At 42.9% G+C, this 15,441-nt stretch overlaps 2 protein-coding genes across 2 annotated transcripts in view; both read left to right on the forward strand.

The window, feature by feature from the left end:
- The window catches only part of LOC124252894, a 41,842-nt gene extending 38,369 nt beyond the window's left edge, over positions 1–3,473 (forward strand). Inside the window, exons 8-9 of the mRNA XM_046686572.1 lie at positions 38–276; positions 801–3,473. Coding sequence (XP_046542528.1) covers positions 38–276; positions 801–3,473 — 2,912 coding nt within the window. The remainder of the gene's footprint in view (positions 1–37; positions 277–800) is intronic.
- Positions 3,474–3,557: 84 nt separating this feature from the next.
- LOC124252895 lies at positions 3,558–6,665 on the forward strand. Its single transcript, XM_046686573.1, has one exon. It carries the CDS (start codon positions 3,558–3,560, stop codon positions 6,663–6,665), a length of 3,108 nt encoding a protein of 1,035 aa, XP_046542529.1.
- The last annotated feature ends 8,776 nt before the right edge of the window (positions 6,666–15,441 follow it).

The raw sequence follows: 15,441 nt of genomic DNA on the forward strand, positions 1-15,441 counted from the left end.
CTGCATTCCAATAAACAGTGTAATGTCTCATCTCCAGGATCACTGATTGGTGAAGTCTGTTACCATCTGGAAGAAGCTGATCAATCAGATAACAACGACGATGACGTACATGGAGATAATGCAGTGGATGATGATGTTGACTTCATGGATGTTGGTGGTGGAGACGTTGATGATGATACAGAAGATGATGACTACCCATCCATAGATTTCCGCTTCACATTCAGCCCCATCTGTGCACCAGTGTCCCCGCTGCCACCGTCACCAGTGCCGGCCAAGGTAGCCAGCTTCTACAGCCTTCGACATATTATATGTACAAAATTCATTCAGAGAAAAACCTGCCATCTCTTCAGTTGGCTATTTCAAACATAAATAAACACCTGTGTATTTATATCGAAACTGAATGGGTTGTCCTATGACTTTGATTTTGAGAGCATTTATTAAAACCCAAACCTGAAAATTGATAATTTCTTTGCACGGCCTTCACCCTAGCATGACAAACAATAGAAAGTAACAGCAAACTCAGTAAGTAGTTCCTACTATTCACAGTAGCTTTTGAATTGGGGATTACTGGTCAGCAGTTTTAATCCATGTGTTTAGTTCCAGATATTTAGACAATAATTTTACACACAGGCATTTGCATCACCTGAATGAGAGACAATAAAAGCAACTGTTACATCGCGAGATGGTGCATTATTCAAATTGAACTTTGTTCCAAAAGCATACACCTTAATGGCGCTCATTGTTTTTATTTTGAAAAGTAAAAGCTCATCAAAGTGTCACATGTTTTATTTTTCATTCAGCAAATGAAGGCAAGTTCCTCAGCAACCCCCTCCTCGTCAATAGCATATGAGAATGAGGATTCGATGGACATCATGGCTGAAAGCCTTCAGTCTCAACTTCTTGAAGATTTAACTGCTTCCAAAGCAAAATCTCTGCGGCGATCTCCAAGATTAAATAGAGGAAAAGATAGGGCCCTTGTTTCCTCTTCTGATGAACCAGCTGAAAGCTTCAGGACAAATAGAGTCAAGACGCAGAAGCTACAAGAGAGTAAAGCTGAACAGCAAGATAAAGGAGCTGATAAGACGGCCATTGAGCCTAGTTCCAGGCTACAGAATAGGCTAGACTTCGGTGAATCTGAAGGATATGATCTGGAGACCAGTCTGCCAGCTATTTCAGATTCCGACGAGGAGGTGGAGGAGGGGACAGTTTATGATGGAAACAGGAAAGGTTCTTCTCCGTTTCCAGTGCAGAACTTGATCGAAGACATGAAGAGGCTAAAAGAGGTAGCTCAGCGTACAATGTCTGTTGATGAGGAGCAGGAAGAATCTGTGATGCTGAAACTGAGACCCAGGAACACCAAGGCGTCCCTGCAGCTGAGCCCTCTCGCAGACCTCACTGGTACAAGGAGTCCATTGTCCTCAGCTAAGTCTTGTAGTACAGATGAAAAAGAAAATGTAACTGGAAATCTACAAAACAGACCAATGACGCCAAAAAGGGTTTCAGGAACATTATCAAAATCTGATGAGCATGTGAGGAGTGAAGTGAGCAGTCAGACTGATCGAGTTACAAGATCTATGAGTCAGCCAGCTGACGAAAAGACAAAGCAGAATGAACATTTGGCTCCTCGACCAAAGTCTGCCATGGCGAAGATGGAAGATGGTTTCTTAACACCTACACCTCCAAAGTCAAAGAAAATGCAGCCAACTTCGCCAAAAACTGGAGCTGAGCAGTCACCAAAGAAACAGACTCGCACACGAACAACAAGCTTACCATCAGATTTGTCAGATCTTGAAAGTTCAACAGTAAGAAAGTCACCAAGGTCAAGGTCAGAAACACTTAGCAGTACTGACAGTTTACAGTTGAAGAAATCATTACGGTCACAATCAGTTGAAATGTTGCATCATAAAGATGCAGAAAGTCCTGTGAGAGTTCTAAGGTCAAGGTCAAGAGACATTTCTTCAGATTCATCCGATAGTAAAGTCAGTCAAACAGGTTCTGTGAAACAGAAAAAAGATCCATTTGTGAAAAAGAAGGCTGCAAAAGAAGAGGAATTAAAGCTGGTTCTTGACATTAAAGTGCAAAATTCTGAAACATTGAATAATATTGGAAAGTCTGATGCAAAGGGACATGAAAATGCAAAATGTGCTACCCCAGAACTGAAACAGGGTCCTGCATTTGCAAAAGAACAAACAGAGAGTGATATTGTGCTTGGGATGAAATCATCCATCACTGATGATGTGATGGACATGGAGGCCATGGTTTCAGGACAAATAGACACGGAGGAAGCAGACAGGACAATTGTTGAGGGTGGATCAGATACTGTGGAGTGTTCGGAAACTGTGAAGGCTGCAGGTAATACAGGCGACACATCAGGAATGGACATCAAGATAGACTCCAGCCCTGACTCTCTGAAAACATCCAACCAGGCTGCTGAAAAGAAGCATTCATCTTCTGAAAGTGATATTTTTTCAGAGAAAGGTCACAATAAGCACAATCTGGATGAAACTTTGAAAGGATCAGTGTCCAGTTCTAAAACAGTTACATCAGAATCTGTCAGTGATAGTTCTGGGTCTGTGAGAACACCAGTGAAATGTTCCAAACCGGAATCAACTCCAGGAACAATGACAGGCAGCAGTGGTTCAAATTTCATAGCAAAAAAGGCAAAAGCAGTGTCATTACCATCAAAGAGAATGTTTTCTTCAAAATCTGATTTTCACAAACAGGTAATGTCTTCTGATTCATGTGATACAGAGGAAGAAAACCAGAAGAAGAGAAAACAGAGCACACAGAAGGGGAAGAGTCCAAAGATACCTGTGATTGACACATCCTCAGAATCTGAGACTGATGAGGATGAGAGCACAAATGCTAAAGATTCTGGAGGTCACCTTGGGTCAGATTCTTCACCAGGGTTGGAGGCTGAGTCTGACACAGTCCAGACTTCACCTGGAACCAGGACGTCTACGCAGGAGAAAGTGGCAGTCAAGGCTGTTGTATCCTTGTCATCCTCTGACTCTGAGGTAGATCACACTAAAGGATCTGTACCAGGACCACCTGCGAGGAAACTGAGGAAAACATTCAACACCAAACTCAGGGGCAGTGGGAAGAAGACCTCTTACAAGGCTACCAGGAACCAACAGAAAGTTTTCACATCTAAAGAATTTATTTCTACTGAATCAGACAGTGATGGGAGTGAGAGCATACAGCCCAAGAAAGCTGATAAGATACTTGATGATATTCCATCTGTGAATAATGCAAGCAAATCCTTTCTCTCTGAACATAATATGGACAGAATGGATTTGGTCATGGAAACTAAATCTTTAACTTCTGCTAAAAGAGAACGAGGAAAATCTGGTAAGATCTTTCAAGATAAAAATTCAAAGCCAAGTTCTCAACAGAGCCAAAATAATGCTTCAAGAGGTACTTTCCCCTCAGATAGAGTACCGCCAGGTTCTTGCTCTCTAGTCAAGAGATGATGAAGCAGAGGGTGTTACTGCAGCACCTGAGTCAAATGCATTGTTAGAAGAAGATAAAAAAGAATTCTCAATCAAAGGGAGAAAATGGGTTCAAGACCTGGCCGCTTTCACACCAAAGCGACAAGTTCGACTTTCAAGAGACATCGTTACCAGCCCTTGGAGACAGAAAAGGACTTTGCAGACATAATTTTGGAAAGAAGGCGCATTACTAGGAGTGTGTCAGACAAATCTGGCAGTGAGGCCAAACAATCTGAAGACAGTGAGCCTCTAGAGGTTGTCAAAAAGGCAGAAGCTCAACGAAAAACAGATTTGATTGTAGAAAAACTGAAATCTGCACATGAGAAAAAGAAATATTTAACAAACTTGGAAAAAGATAGGCTCAGTGTTTTGAAGAGGAAGTCTGGAACTGATTCTGGGAATACATCTGATGATGTTAAAAGTAAAGGAAAGACAACTCTGGCTGGACCAGATATGTCGTCTGCTTCTGAAATGGAAGGAGCGTGCAGTGTTGGAATATCAGGTTCTGTGACAGACAGTGACATGGACACAATCAAAGTGGTGGTATATCAGGACAACCTACAGTCATCAGCTTCAGACAGTGTTTTTAGTAGTCCGGTTAAATCTGTGAAATCTCTAGATCTTCCTCAGGACAAAGACCACAAAGGTAGCACAAAAAGTCCATTGAAATATGTATCAGGTGTGACAAATGTTGAAGAAAAGGTGGACAAAGACAATGTCTCTGTGAAGACAAACTCCCCAAAACATAATAGTGCTAAGACAATTCTGTCAAGACCGGAATGTGTTTCTTCTGAATCTGTGATCTCAAACAGTGCTGATGTAGAAGAGAAAGATCAGGATAAGTGTGCTAAAGACATTAGGACTGAATCTGCTCCACAGACAGACTCAATTCAGTCAACATCTGTGAAGGAACCAGTCATTACCCAGTTTCTGCCCACTGCCCCAGACAGCTCAAGGGTGCACACAAGCAGTGATATGGATGGTGTTGTACATCGACCACCAACAATGAACTCTAGCAGGGCTGTTGAGGTTGTAGCAACAGAACAGGAAAACTCTGTAAAGGAAAGTATATGTGGGTCAGAATCGTCCAGTATTGAAAAACCTGAGACATTGGTCACATCAGAAACAGGGTTGCACCCAGCCCCAGGTTCAGATTCTACTCTGCAAGAGGAGGTTACACAAGAGGCAGAGGAGAGGCAACTGTCTCCTGATACTGCCTCAGTCTCAAATGATACAGACAATGGGCATCTAGAAATGAATGAAAATGTCCATATAGTGATTGGAAAGGTCGAAGACAAAGGTCAAGCTCCGTCAGCCATTACTGGTCAGACATCACCAAAACCTGAAAAGGATGAAGGACAAAGTGTCAGAAGTAAAAGGTTACTAAGGACAGGTGTAGCCAGCAAGAACAACATTGAAACCAGCATTGTCAAAAGTGCTGTATCCAATGGTAAGGATGTGACCAGCCAAAGTGTAGCCAAGGATGTACCCAAGGGTGTGATATGCAAGGCAAAGGATGTGATCAAAGATGTAGCCTTGGGAATGACTAGTGAGGTCAAAGATATGTCCAAGGACAATGATGTGAGTGATGTAGTGGAGGAAGTAGCCACGGGTGTGATCAGGGACAAGGACGGGATGACAAAGGACATACATTTAACTAAAGAGACAGATTTGACAAGCAGGGATAAAGATTTAATTAAAGAGAATGCTGTGACTAGCAAGGAAAAACATTTAGCTGAAGACAAGGATGTGACTAGCAAAGACAAAGATCTGACTAAGGACAAGGATGTGAATAAGGACAAGGATGTGACTAAGGATGTCACTAGCAAAGATGTGGGTGAGGAAGTAGGTAACAACGTGGCCAAGGAGGGTACTTTCATCTTCAAGGACAGGAATCTGACCAAGGTCAAGGGTATGACAGCAGAAGAGGATGTAATGAGTGAACATCAGGATGTGACAAATGATAAGGGTGTCATCATCAAGGATATGACTGTTGATGTTACAAAGGACAAGGATGTTACCCTGTTAAAGGGTGTTATCAGCAAGGACAATGAGGCCAGCAAAGCAGATGTGGCCAGTGAGGACAACAAAAGGTACAAGGATGGTGAAGGTCAGGGCATCCACAGGAAGACTCGGAGGAAGCTGCAGAGGGTGAGCGGTAGTGATGAGCAGGTACCTCAGCCTGAGTGTGCTGGCACTGAGGACACCAGGAGAACCACCAGGGCGAATCAGTTGAAGAGAGCCAACATGAAGAGGCAGATGAGTTTTGATCAGGAGGAGGCTAAGACAGTAGATGAGGAGGACCCTTCAACTGCAGAGAAGAAGACCAAGAAGGAATCAAAAGAACTTGACAGTTTTAGGAAGGGACTGAAAGACGAAGAAACAAGAATGAGTGGGAAAGTTGGGATGGAGCAGGTTAAAGAAGCTGGAGTGGCAGAAGAAAGTGGGGACACTATGATGAAGGCATCTCAAGAGGAAGTGAATGCTGAAGATGATTCTGTTGTTATGAACAAACAGGTTGAGGAAACTGCTAAAGGAAAAGTTGAACAAGGAGAAATTTCATCTGACGTTGGACATAATGTTGAGCAAATGGACCAAAATGAAGAATCTGTGACTTTGAAAGAGGTGTCGGTTGTCAGTCAGGAGAGTGTACAGGAAGAAGTTGACACAAGAGATCGGTGTGAAAAGACCCAAGATACTGACCAGATGTCTGATTCTGATGAAGATTCTGATGATGGAAGCAAGAGGAAACGTGTTGAGTCCCAAAATTCATTTGGTTTTACCGTCAGCAATACTGAGACCACCATCTCCACAGAAGGTCCTGGTCTCCTGGATGCCTTGAGTCTGATCCCAGAACTGCAGGAACTGGATGAGGACACATTTGCTGAGGACGTGAAGGAGCCCAAGTCCATCATGACAGGGCCTGGTTCACAGACTCCTGAAAGAGTCGCCTCCCTGAAATTGTTGCTTACTACGCGAGGGAAGTTTTCCTCCATTAGTGCCTTACTACAAGTGAGTTCTCTTTGGCGTCTGTATCCACCGCCAACACCTCCACCATCGCCAATGAACTTTCTGCGTATTCGGGATCCTGTTTCACCGCTACCTCCATCCCCAACAGGGCTTCTGGACGACCCCCTCCCTGTTAAAATAGGAAAATCAAAAGAAAGACTTTAAGGAAAACCAAAATAGACCTGAGACCCCACCTACTCCTGATGGTGCCAGGTTTACCAAAATAAGCCATTGGATGAAGCAGTGTCTTCCATGACTTCAGGGACGATAGAGGCGGGTAGCACGGGCTAGCTCGGCCTCAAGCAGACTTGCCAAACTTCGGTGCTGATCTATCTTCGACAACTGTGAGGCCAAAGGCTGTGTACTCCAAGCCTGGAACTGCTGGTCAGGTCGATGCCTCTTTCTTCCCAGCAGTGAGATCTGCAGAGATATCTTTAGCTAAACAGCAATTGGCCAAAAGGTGAGTGTACGCTTGAGTTCTTTTTAGATATTAATAAAGTCAGAATTGGTCTCACTCAGACACTCATTTCCCCCTTCTCTCTCTCTCTCTCTCTCTCTCTCTCTCTCTCTCTCTCTCTCTCTCTCTCTCTCTCTCTCTCTCTCTCTCTCTCTCTCTCTCTCTCTCTCTCTCTCTCTCTCTCTCTCTCTCTCTCTCTCTCTCTCTCTCTCTCTCTCTCTCTCTCTCTCTCTCTCTCAATGTCTCTGTCTCTCATGATGGCAAGCACCATGTTTCATATCGAACCTCCTGCCACACATTTGGTATCTTACCCACTATAACCATTCAAGGTAACACAAAGTTTCCGTTCACTTATATCTGTACCAGTTCACATGCATGCAGCACCTTATTTTTCCTTATCCTGACTCATGCTTATTGCTTGTCTTCTTCTTTCTTGCAACCACCTTGTAACATAGTGGAACACGTATCTCCCAATTGAAGTTCCCTTCAATAAAAAATCACTAATTAGTACTCACCACGAAGTTACCTCCCTTCCACAAGCCGCTGAACGAGGGCCACCTCAACCCATGTGCCTCACTCTCTCCTTCTTCACCCAGTGAGCTGGACGCGAGAGCTCTGTGTCTCCCAACACACTATATCCTTTATTTATATTTAGTTTAGTACCTCTTATATTCAGTTATAGAGGTGTAACTAGTATCCTTATTCAACTTGCATTGATTATTAGTCGTGTTTCTGCTGTTTTATTCACGGTTCGCCGTGTTTGTTCAGCAGTTTACGCTAATGAGAATCTGCACAGGTTGTAAACCACGCTATTCCGCTACCGATCCACATTTAAAATGCCCTAGTTGCATTACTCCATGTTCTATTGTTTCTCGCTGTAAATTATGTATTAATTTACCAATTTCTGCCTTTGATAAATATTTATGTTCCGCTTTTGAGACGGAAGGCAGATAAATCTCGCAAAAACAATCTTCAGTCATGGCTAATAGATCGGAAGCTAATATACCCTGTCAACTGTTGACTGATTCGACTCCGCCACCGCTGGTGGCCTGCCTGAGTTTCCCTCGGGATAAGCGTGGACGCAGTCCGCTATGTCCAAGAAGCTTACCTGCATCTCAAGACATTCCGCTTCACAGTCTAAGACTAGGAAAGCGTCCACATCATCTCAACGTACGCTTCAAACCCCCAGGTCCACAGCTTCGTCAAAAGGGAAATCTACAAAAGCTACAAATAATTTTGCCTCCGATATTCTACCTGTCTCAGAATTATGTTTATATGATGATGACATTCCGATTATCATTCCAGATGTACGTCATAAGAAACGTCCAGTATCTGCTACCGTCACTACAGCGCAGATCAACACGCAACCAGAGATGCCTACGCTGACGCCGGAGTTTATGATTGAGGGTCCCGTCACTTTCACAGAGAGGCCACCCTCAACGCCAGCGCAGACCGTCCCAGACGACCTGGTCAACCAAATCATGAGACTGATGGAGGACCGTTACGGTTTACAGAGGCCCCAGAGCCACGGGCCCCAGAGCCCAACCCATAATAAGTCATACAGGGCCCCAGAGCCCGCCTTGGCTTCGCGTAGGGCCCCAGAGCCCACAAACGCGCCTCCGCGAAGGGCAACCCAGCCCGTAGCGATCACTTCGCAAAGGAAGTCCCAGGCCGCCTCCGCGAAGGAGCTAGAGCCTCTCCAGTTGCGAGGGACATCGCGGAGAAGGAGCGCTTCGCCGAGCCCACACCCTGTAGAACACAGAGGTCGCTTCATGGGCAAGCAAGCCATATGTCGATTCGACACTGACTCGATACATTCGCTGGCTAGGTCGCTAAGGCTAAGTGGCTCCAAATCTACCTCACCCAGAAGATCTAGAAGAGCTTCGCTGAAGTCCCCAGCGCTCACCGAGGATGTCTCCTCCAAGGTCTCCTTACACTAGCCACTCGTCAGTCCGTTCACCACAGTCCTCTCATAGATCTTCCTACAGATCTAGGACTCCGACATGTGACCCTACGCCAGAAGAGGAAGAAGGTATCATTTTCTCAGATGCTGAGATTAGATACTGGATGGTGAATGAGTTACAACTTGCTTCCCATCGAAGAACGAGAATTCAACTCAGACTTACCTGATGAAGGATGATGATGTAGACAATATCACCTTACCTCCTATTGACCCGATTGCAGCGGTACCAGCTAATCTGGATACAGCCTGTTCCAAATCTTCGAAAGTCCAATCTACACATTTCCCGGTCTTCAATGCCAAGAAATTTGCTGGACACAATATGGACCCCTTTTTCAAGGCCCAGGATATTGATGACAACTTTAAATTAATCAGTGATGCCAAGTCCAGAAGTTACAGAGTAGACGATCGCAAATTGGCCCAATTAGATACCATCTCCAGGAGAATGTTCTTTGGATTGAATAGATCTAGAACTATTAATGAAACTCTCATCACCAAGTTCAAGAATTCTACAGAGGAGGAAGATAGAATGATCTACTCAGCTCTACTCATGCAGAAAAGAGACCACCAATTTCTTACAGAGCACCTGTCAGCACTTACTGAAACTACTACCATGGCTCGTCGGCAAGGCTTACTAGCCTCCTGCTCTTGGGATAAGCAATTCACAGAATCTCTATACACAGCTCCATGGTCATCGCCCTTACTGTTTGGTGGCAACATAGACAAGGTCTCCAAAGAAGTATCTAAAGACTCGAGAGAGGTACTTATGATCAGATCCATGGATACCTTAGCGAACGTCATTAAACAGTCAGCACAGAGATACTCGGGCAAGTCTAAGTTTTCGGGGCTACAGAAAGCACGGGACAAGAAATTAGCTGCAGCTAAAGATCCCAAGGATTCTTTTCGTCGCCCATACAGCAAATTTAGGGGAGGATCAGCTAGAGGCAGATCATCCAGAGGTGCCCGTGGATTTAGACGATGAAATTCAGGTTCGGAACGACTGGAGTCTTCCACCCCCAGCCGTTCCAGTACAACCTTCTCAAGTGGGTGGACGCCTTCAGCTGCACTGGGAAAACTGGGGAATACTACAAGATCCATATGTATCCAACATCCTACAGCACGGATATCTAATACAACTCAAGGCCAAGCCTCCGTTAACAGTCACCCCCACAGGGTTCAACGTTCAACCGGCACAACTACCTATGTTAAGAGAAACAGTAGCTACTCTGCTAAACAAACAGGCCTTAGAAGTTCTGGATCAACGAAACATCGTACCAGGTTTCTACTCCCCAGTTTTCCTAGTGCCGAAGAAAAATTCCAAGGAGAAGTTTCGTCTCATATACAACATGAGCATCTTCAACAGAGAATATCTATGCAAACCACCAACGTTTCGCATGATACACTTACCGCAACTTCGGCATTTAATTCGTCCCAAAGATTACATGGCCAGCATAGATTTGCAAGACGCATATCTACACATTCCGATTCATCCCAACTCAAGGAAATATCTAAGATTTATCCTAGACGGGAAACATTACCAATGGAAGGTTCTTCCCTTCGGAATCACATCGGCCCCTTGGGTATTCACAAGAGTGACCAAGCCTATTGTCTCATACCTACATCGCCAAGGTCTTCGCAGAAAGCTTTTTACCTAGACGACGGTATACAAGTGGATCCAGATCCACAGCGTCTCAGACTACAGCTGAACTTTATAATCAAGCTACTAACTCAATTAGGATGGTTAGTAAATCTACTCAAGTCGGACCTAGAACCAACGCAGGATCTGCAATTTCTAGGTATACGATTTCTAACAGCTCAGAATCGTATTGTAGTCCCGGAGGACAGATGGATCAAGATCCAACAACTTATTCCTCAAGCCCTACTCTCTCCGTTACCACTACGACAGTGGCAGAGCCTATTGGGACTACTCACATCAGCTCAAGACTTGACAGTCAGAGGCAGGCTTCAATTACGCCCGTTACAAGTCCTCATCAATGCTCATCTCGAGGACCCTCTACCATTCAGTCTACCAGATTATGTCAAACCACATCTACTCTGGTGGACCAAGAGATTGAATGTTTGCGCAGGCGTCTCCTTAGTAGAGCCGGAATCGAAAACACATCTCTACGTAGACGCGTCACTACAAGGTTGGGGAGCCCACCTTGCCGCAGGACAGCGTCAGGCCTATGGAGCAATCAAGAGAGCAAATGTCACATAAATCTGCTAGAGATGCAAGCAGTCATAAACGCCATAAGTCACTGGAGCAACCTACTACAGAACGCTCAGTTGATGGTTCACACAGACAATTCAACAGTGGCGTTTTATGTGAACAAACAAGGTTCAACAAGGTCACAGAACCTACTGACTCGATGTTTCAGACTGTTCGATCTAATCGACAATCTAAACATACACGTCAGAGCTTGCCACATTCCAGGAGCAAAGAATGTATTAGCAGACGCTCTCTCTCGGCCACACCAACCGTCGCCGACAGAATGGATGCTCCACACAGAGATATTCAATCAAATAATCATGGAAATAGGATCTCCTCTGATAGACCTATTCGCCACTCGATTCAACAAGCAACTGACAACATTCGTATCGCCAGTTCCAGACCCACTAGCATGGGCAACGGACGCACTAAGCATATCGTGGGAGGGACTCAACGCGTACGCTTTCCCGCCTCCAGCGTTAATCCCACAAGTCTTACAGAAAATCAGTCAAACGCAGAGCCTCCATCTGATTTTGGTCGCGCCCTACTGGCCAGCAAGAACTTGGTTTCCAGATCTCATTCAAGAAATCGGAAAACCAATTCTTCAGCTCCCACAACGCGCCAATCTATTGATACATCCGCACACCAAACAAGTGCACGAAACACCAGAAGCATTCCAACTTCACGTATGGATTGTATCAAGGCATGTCTGAATAAGAGAGGTTATTCTGCCAGAGCGGCTAAAGCGGTCACGCTTGCACTACGTAACTCAACTCGTAACTTATACGATGACAAATGGCACAGTTTTGTCAATTACGCTGCTAAGAAAGGATTTACAGCCAGATATGCTACACATCCTCAAGTGGCAGATTTCTTATGTTATCTACGTCAAACTAAGAATCTAAAAGGCTCAACCTTGTCCACTTATCTTGCAGCTATAAGTTCTGTCATAACTATGAGAACGGGCGTCAAGTTAACAAAAACACCAGAGTTACTCGCTTTGTTACGAGCGTTCCGATTGGAGGATCAGAAACGGAAGTTTCACGCTCCAGCCTGGGATCTAAATATAGTGCTCCAACACCTCACTAGTGAGGCTTATGAACCATTGCTATCTACATCGTTTGAATCACTGACCCACAAAACCTTGTTCCTGTTAGCACTAGCTACGGCCGCCATGATGTCAGAGATTCACGCACTGGATTACGAGAGAACACGGTGGAAATTCAAGAGATTATTTATCCCTATATCTACAGCTACGCAGACAGAAGTCTCACGTACTACTATCTCTATCTGGATCAGAACTGTCATACTACGTGCCTACAAGGCTGCAGGACTCGACCCTCCAAGAGCTTCTAATCCTCACGAAATTAGAGCGCTAGCCTCAACTCTCGCTCTACATGGGAATTGCTCGTTGAATACCATAATGGAGGGATGTTTCTGGAGATCCGATATGGTGTTTGCCAACCACTATCTGAGAGATATCACCACCGAGGACGTCTCAGGTATCCACCATTTCGGTCCAATGGTCCTCGCTCAACAGTTGACAGTTCCATGGAGAAGATAAGTCTATCTTACAGATTTTATACTTATCTGATAACAGTACTAATAGCTACATGCTATCTATATATTTTGCTTAAGTTTAATTTATTATCTTAAGCTCAGTACTATGGTTTTTATATCATACTATATATATAAGCTTACAACTCCTAGGAGTTTTGCTATTATATATATGTTCAGCTTAAGTTTCATCAATCCTTAAGCTCAGTCATATGGTCATATTCATAAATGTATTAGCTAACAAACTCTAAGGAGTTGTTTACTATTATACAGCTTAAGTTATAATTATATCTTAAGCACAGTACTATACTATTATAGCTTAAATATATGCATATCTTAAGCAATACTTTCAGTTCATTTATAAAAGTATCCACTATAAACTCACAGAAGTTTATACTATCACATTAATAGCTTCAGCTTACATTAATGTTGTATATACTTTTATCATATTCAGTAAATTGTAATAACCTTTATATGGCAGCTGATAAGTTAAGCAGCAGGAATTCATCAGTTCAGTGCCTTTATGAAGTTCCCATAGGGTTATTACAATCATCACAGTTCAAATCACTAATTATTAAAATCCAAAGTATATATATTCCCACCTCCTTTTCCGTCGGATTCTACAAGCAATAAGCATGAGTCAGGATAAGGAAAAATATGAAATTTTTAGAGTAAAATTAATATTTTATACTTATCCTGACTCATGAGGTAAGCCCTCCCGTCCTCCCCACTTAACACTTTGGATTTCTTCGGAAAAATAAAGTGTCGGGCTCGAAACAAAAGGAGAGAGTGAGGCACATGGGTTGAGGTGGCGCCCTCGTTCCCGCGCTTGTGGAAGGGAGGTAACTCGTGGTGAGTACTAATTAGCGATTTTTTATTGAAGGGAACTTCAATTGGGAGATACACGTGTTCCACTATGTTCGCAAGAAGAAGAAGACAAGCAATAAGCATGAGTCAGGATAAGTATAAAATATTGATTTTACTCTAAAAATTTCATTTTGGGGGAAATCAGATTGAGCAGTCACAATTGTTGCTGGCTTTGATCAAAATGTTCACCCAGCAGTAACTGGGTACCTGGTAGGATGAGATGGGATTGTATTCTACCAAAATGTTTTTTAAAAAATCCATTGACTGTGTATTATATGCTTTGAGCATGCCCCTAGTTGGTTCAATCTGAGGAAAATTATTTCTTCCAGTAACCATGGTAATCCTGATTTGCTGAGAATATAGACTGATTGTTTTCCACAAGTAATTTAAATTACATGTTAGTTATGTTGGTTCCAGGTAATGAAGACCCAGACCCAGAACCTTCCACCAGCTTCAGGTGAGTTCATATTCAACACTTTAGATTCATGCTGCATTAATTCTATTGCTACAACATTGTTAACCATCAGACAGATACCACACAAACTGTAATGGTGTTTAGTTAGTCAGCACCGTGCCAACAGGCATGAGATATGGTGTCACCTGGGAAGATGACTTTATCATGAGAGATGTGGGTGTACCACTTGTCTTAAATTCATTATTAATAATTCATGTGTATTTTGACATTGAGAATAAATTATGTTTATTGATTGATTGAATAAGTGATTATTTATTTATTATTATTTATTTTTTTTTTTTTTTTATTTATTTATTTATTTATTTATTTATTTATTTATTTATTTATTTATTTATTTATTTATTTTAATTATTTTTCTTAATTTATTTTATTTTATTTCATTGTGTACCATGTTATTCTTGCTGTAACATTGGCTTGTTACCACAGTTACAGGGGCAGAAAGGGCCCTAGAGAACTATCTCCAGTCAACAGATGCCACACCAGCTTCCTTCTGCGAAAGTGTCATCGGCAAACAGTTCACGACAGATGTTGCCATGGAGATCTTCAGGGCTGTTGTCAAGGTGAGTTCAAATTGGAAAAAAATATTTTACGTTAACATGTAATAATTTTAATTATTATATTTTAGCTTTAGTTATTTTTGCACCTGAATTCTGTATCTGTTGGTGTGTTGTTGACATGCTATGTTTGGATGGGTCTCTTCTTGCCATTTATTCCCAGACTTGATCTTTATTGGTTCAGGGGTTGCTGGGATAGCATAGTGGTTTACTTGTCATGCAAAAGGCCCAGGTTTGATTCCCCACATGGATACAATATGTGAAACTCATTTCTGGTGTACCCAGGAATATGAAGCTAAAAGCTAAAAGGTGGGCCTTGCACATAGAATCCATGTGGGGAATGAACTTGGGTCTTGTGACGAGTGAATGCTTTAACCATTAGGCGGAGTGGAGTGGTTATTAGGGCCGTAACAGTGCATCGAACTATCGATGGATTGTAATTGTTGAGTCTCTGATAGCAATTAATCGATGGTAGAAACGAAAAACTATCGATGCATCGATAGTATGTGTGACTAACGATAGTTTAGTAATTGACTTCCATTGATAAATGCGCAGCGCAAAATACAGGAAGTACCAGATTCGTTCACTTTGATTTAGAGTCATCTGCCCCTGTTACCTCCTAAACAAACTGGATCTTGGTTTCTTGGATCTTAGTTATTAAAAGAGACTGAAACTACTTCAACTTGTTAGTATTTCATATAAACTATACATTCATTTGGAAAATGACTTCAAATGAGACAATTGAAGGAGAGAAAAAACTATTGCAATTGTATTGCAATAGCTGGTCGCAATAGGCTATCGCTATCGCAACAGTTGTTTCTCCCTCAATAGTCGCCCCTACTGGATATTCATATACTTCTGG

Source organism: Haliotis rubra, unplaced genomic scaffold (genome assembly GCF_003918875.1).
Source record: "Haliotis rubra isolate DU_JTF1 unplaced genomic scaffold, ASM391887v1 Scf529, whole genome shotgun sequence".
Taxonomy (NCBI): domain Eukaryota; kingdom Metazoa; phylum Mollusca; class Gastropoda; order Lepetellida; family Haliotidae; genus Haliotis; species Haliotis rubra.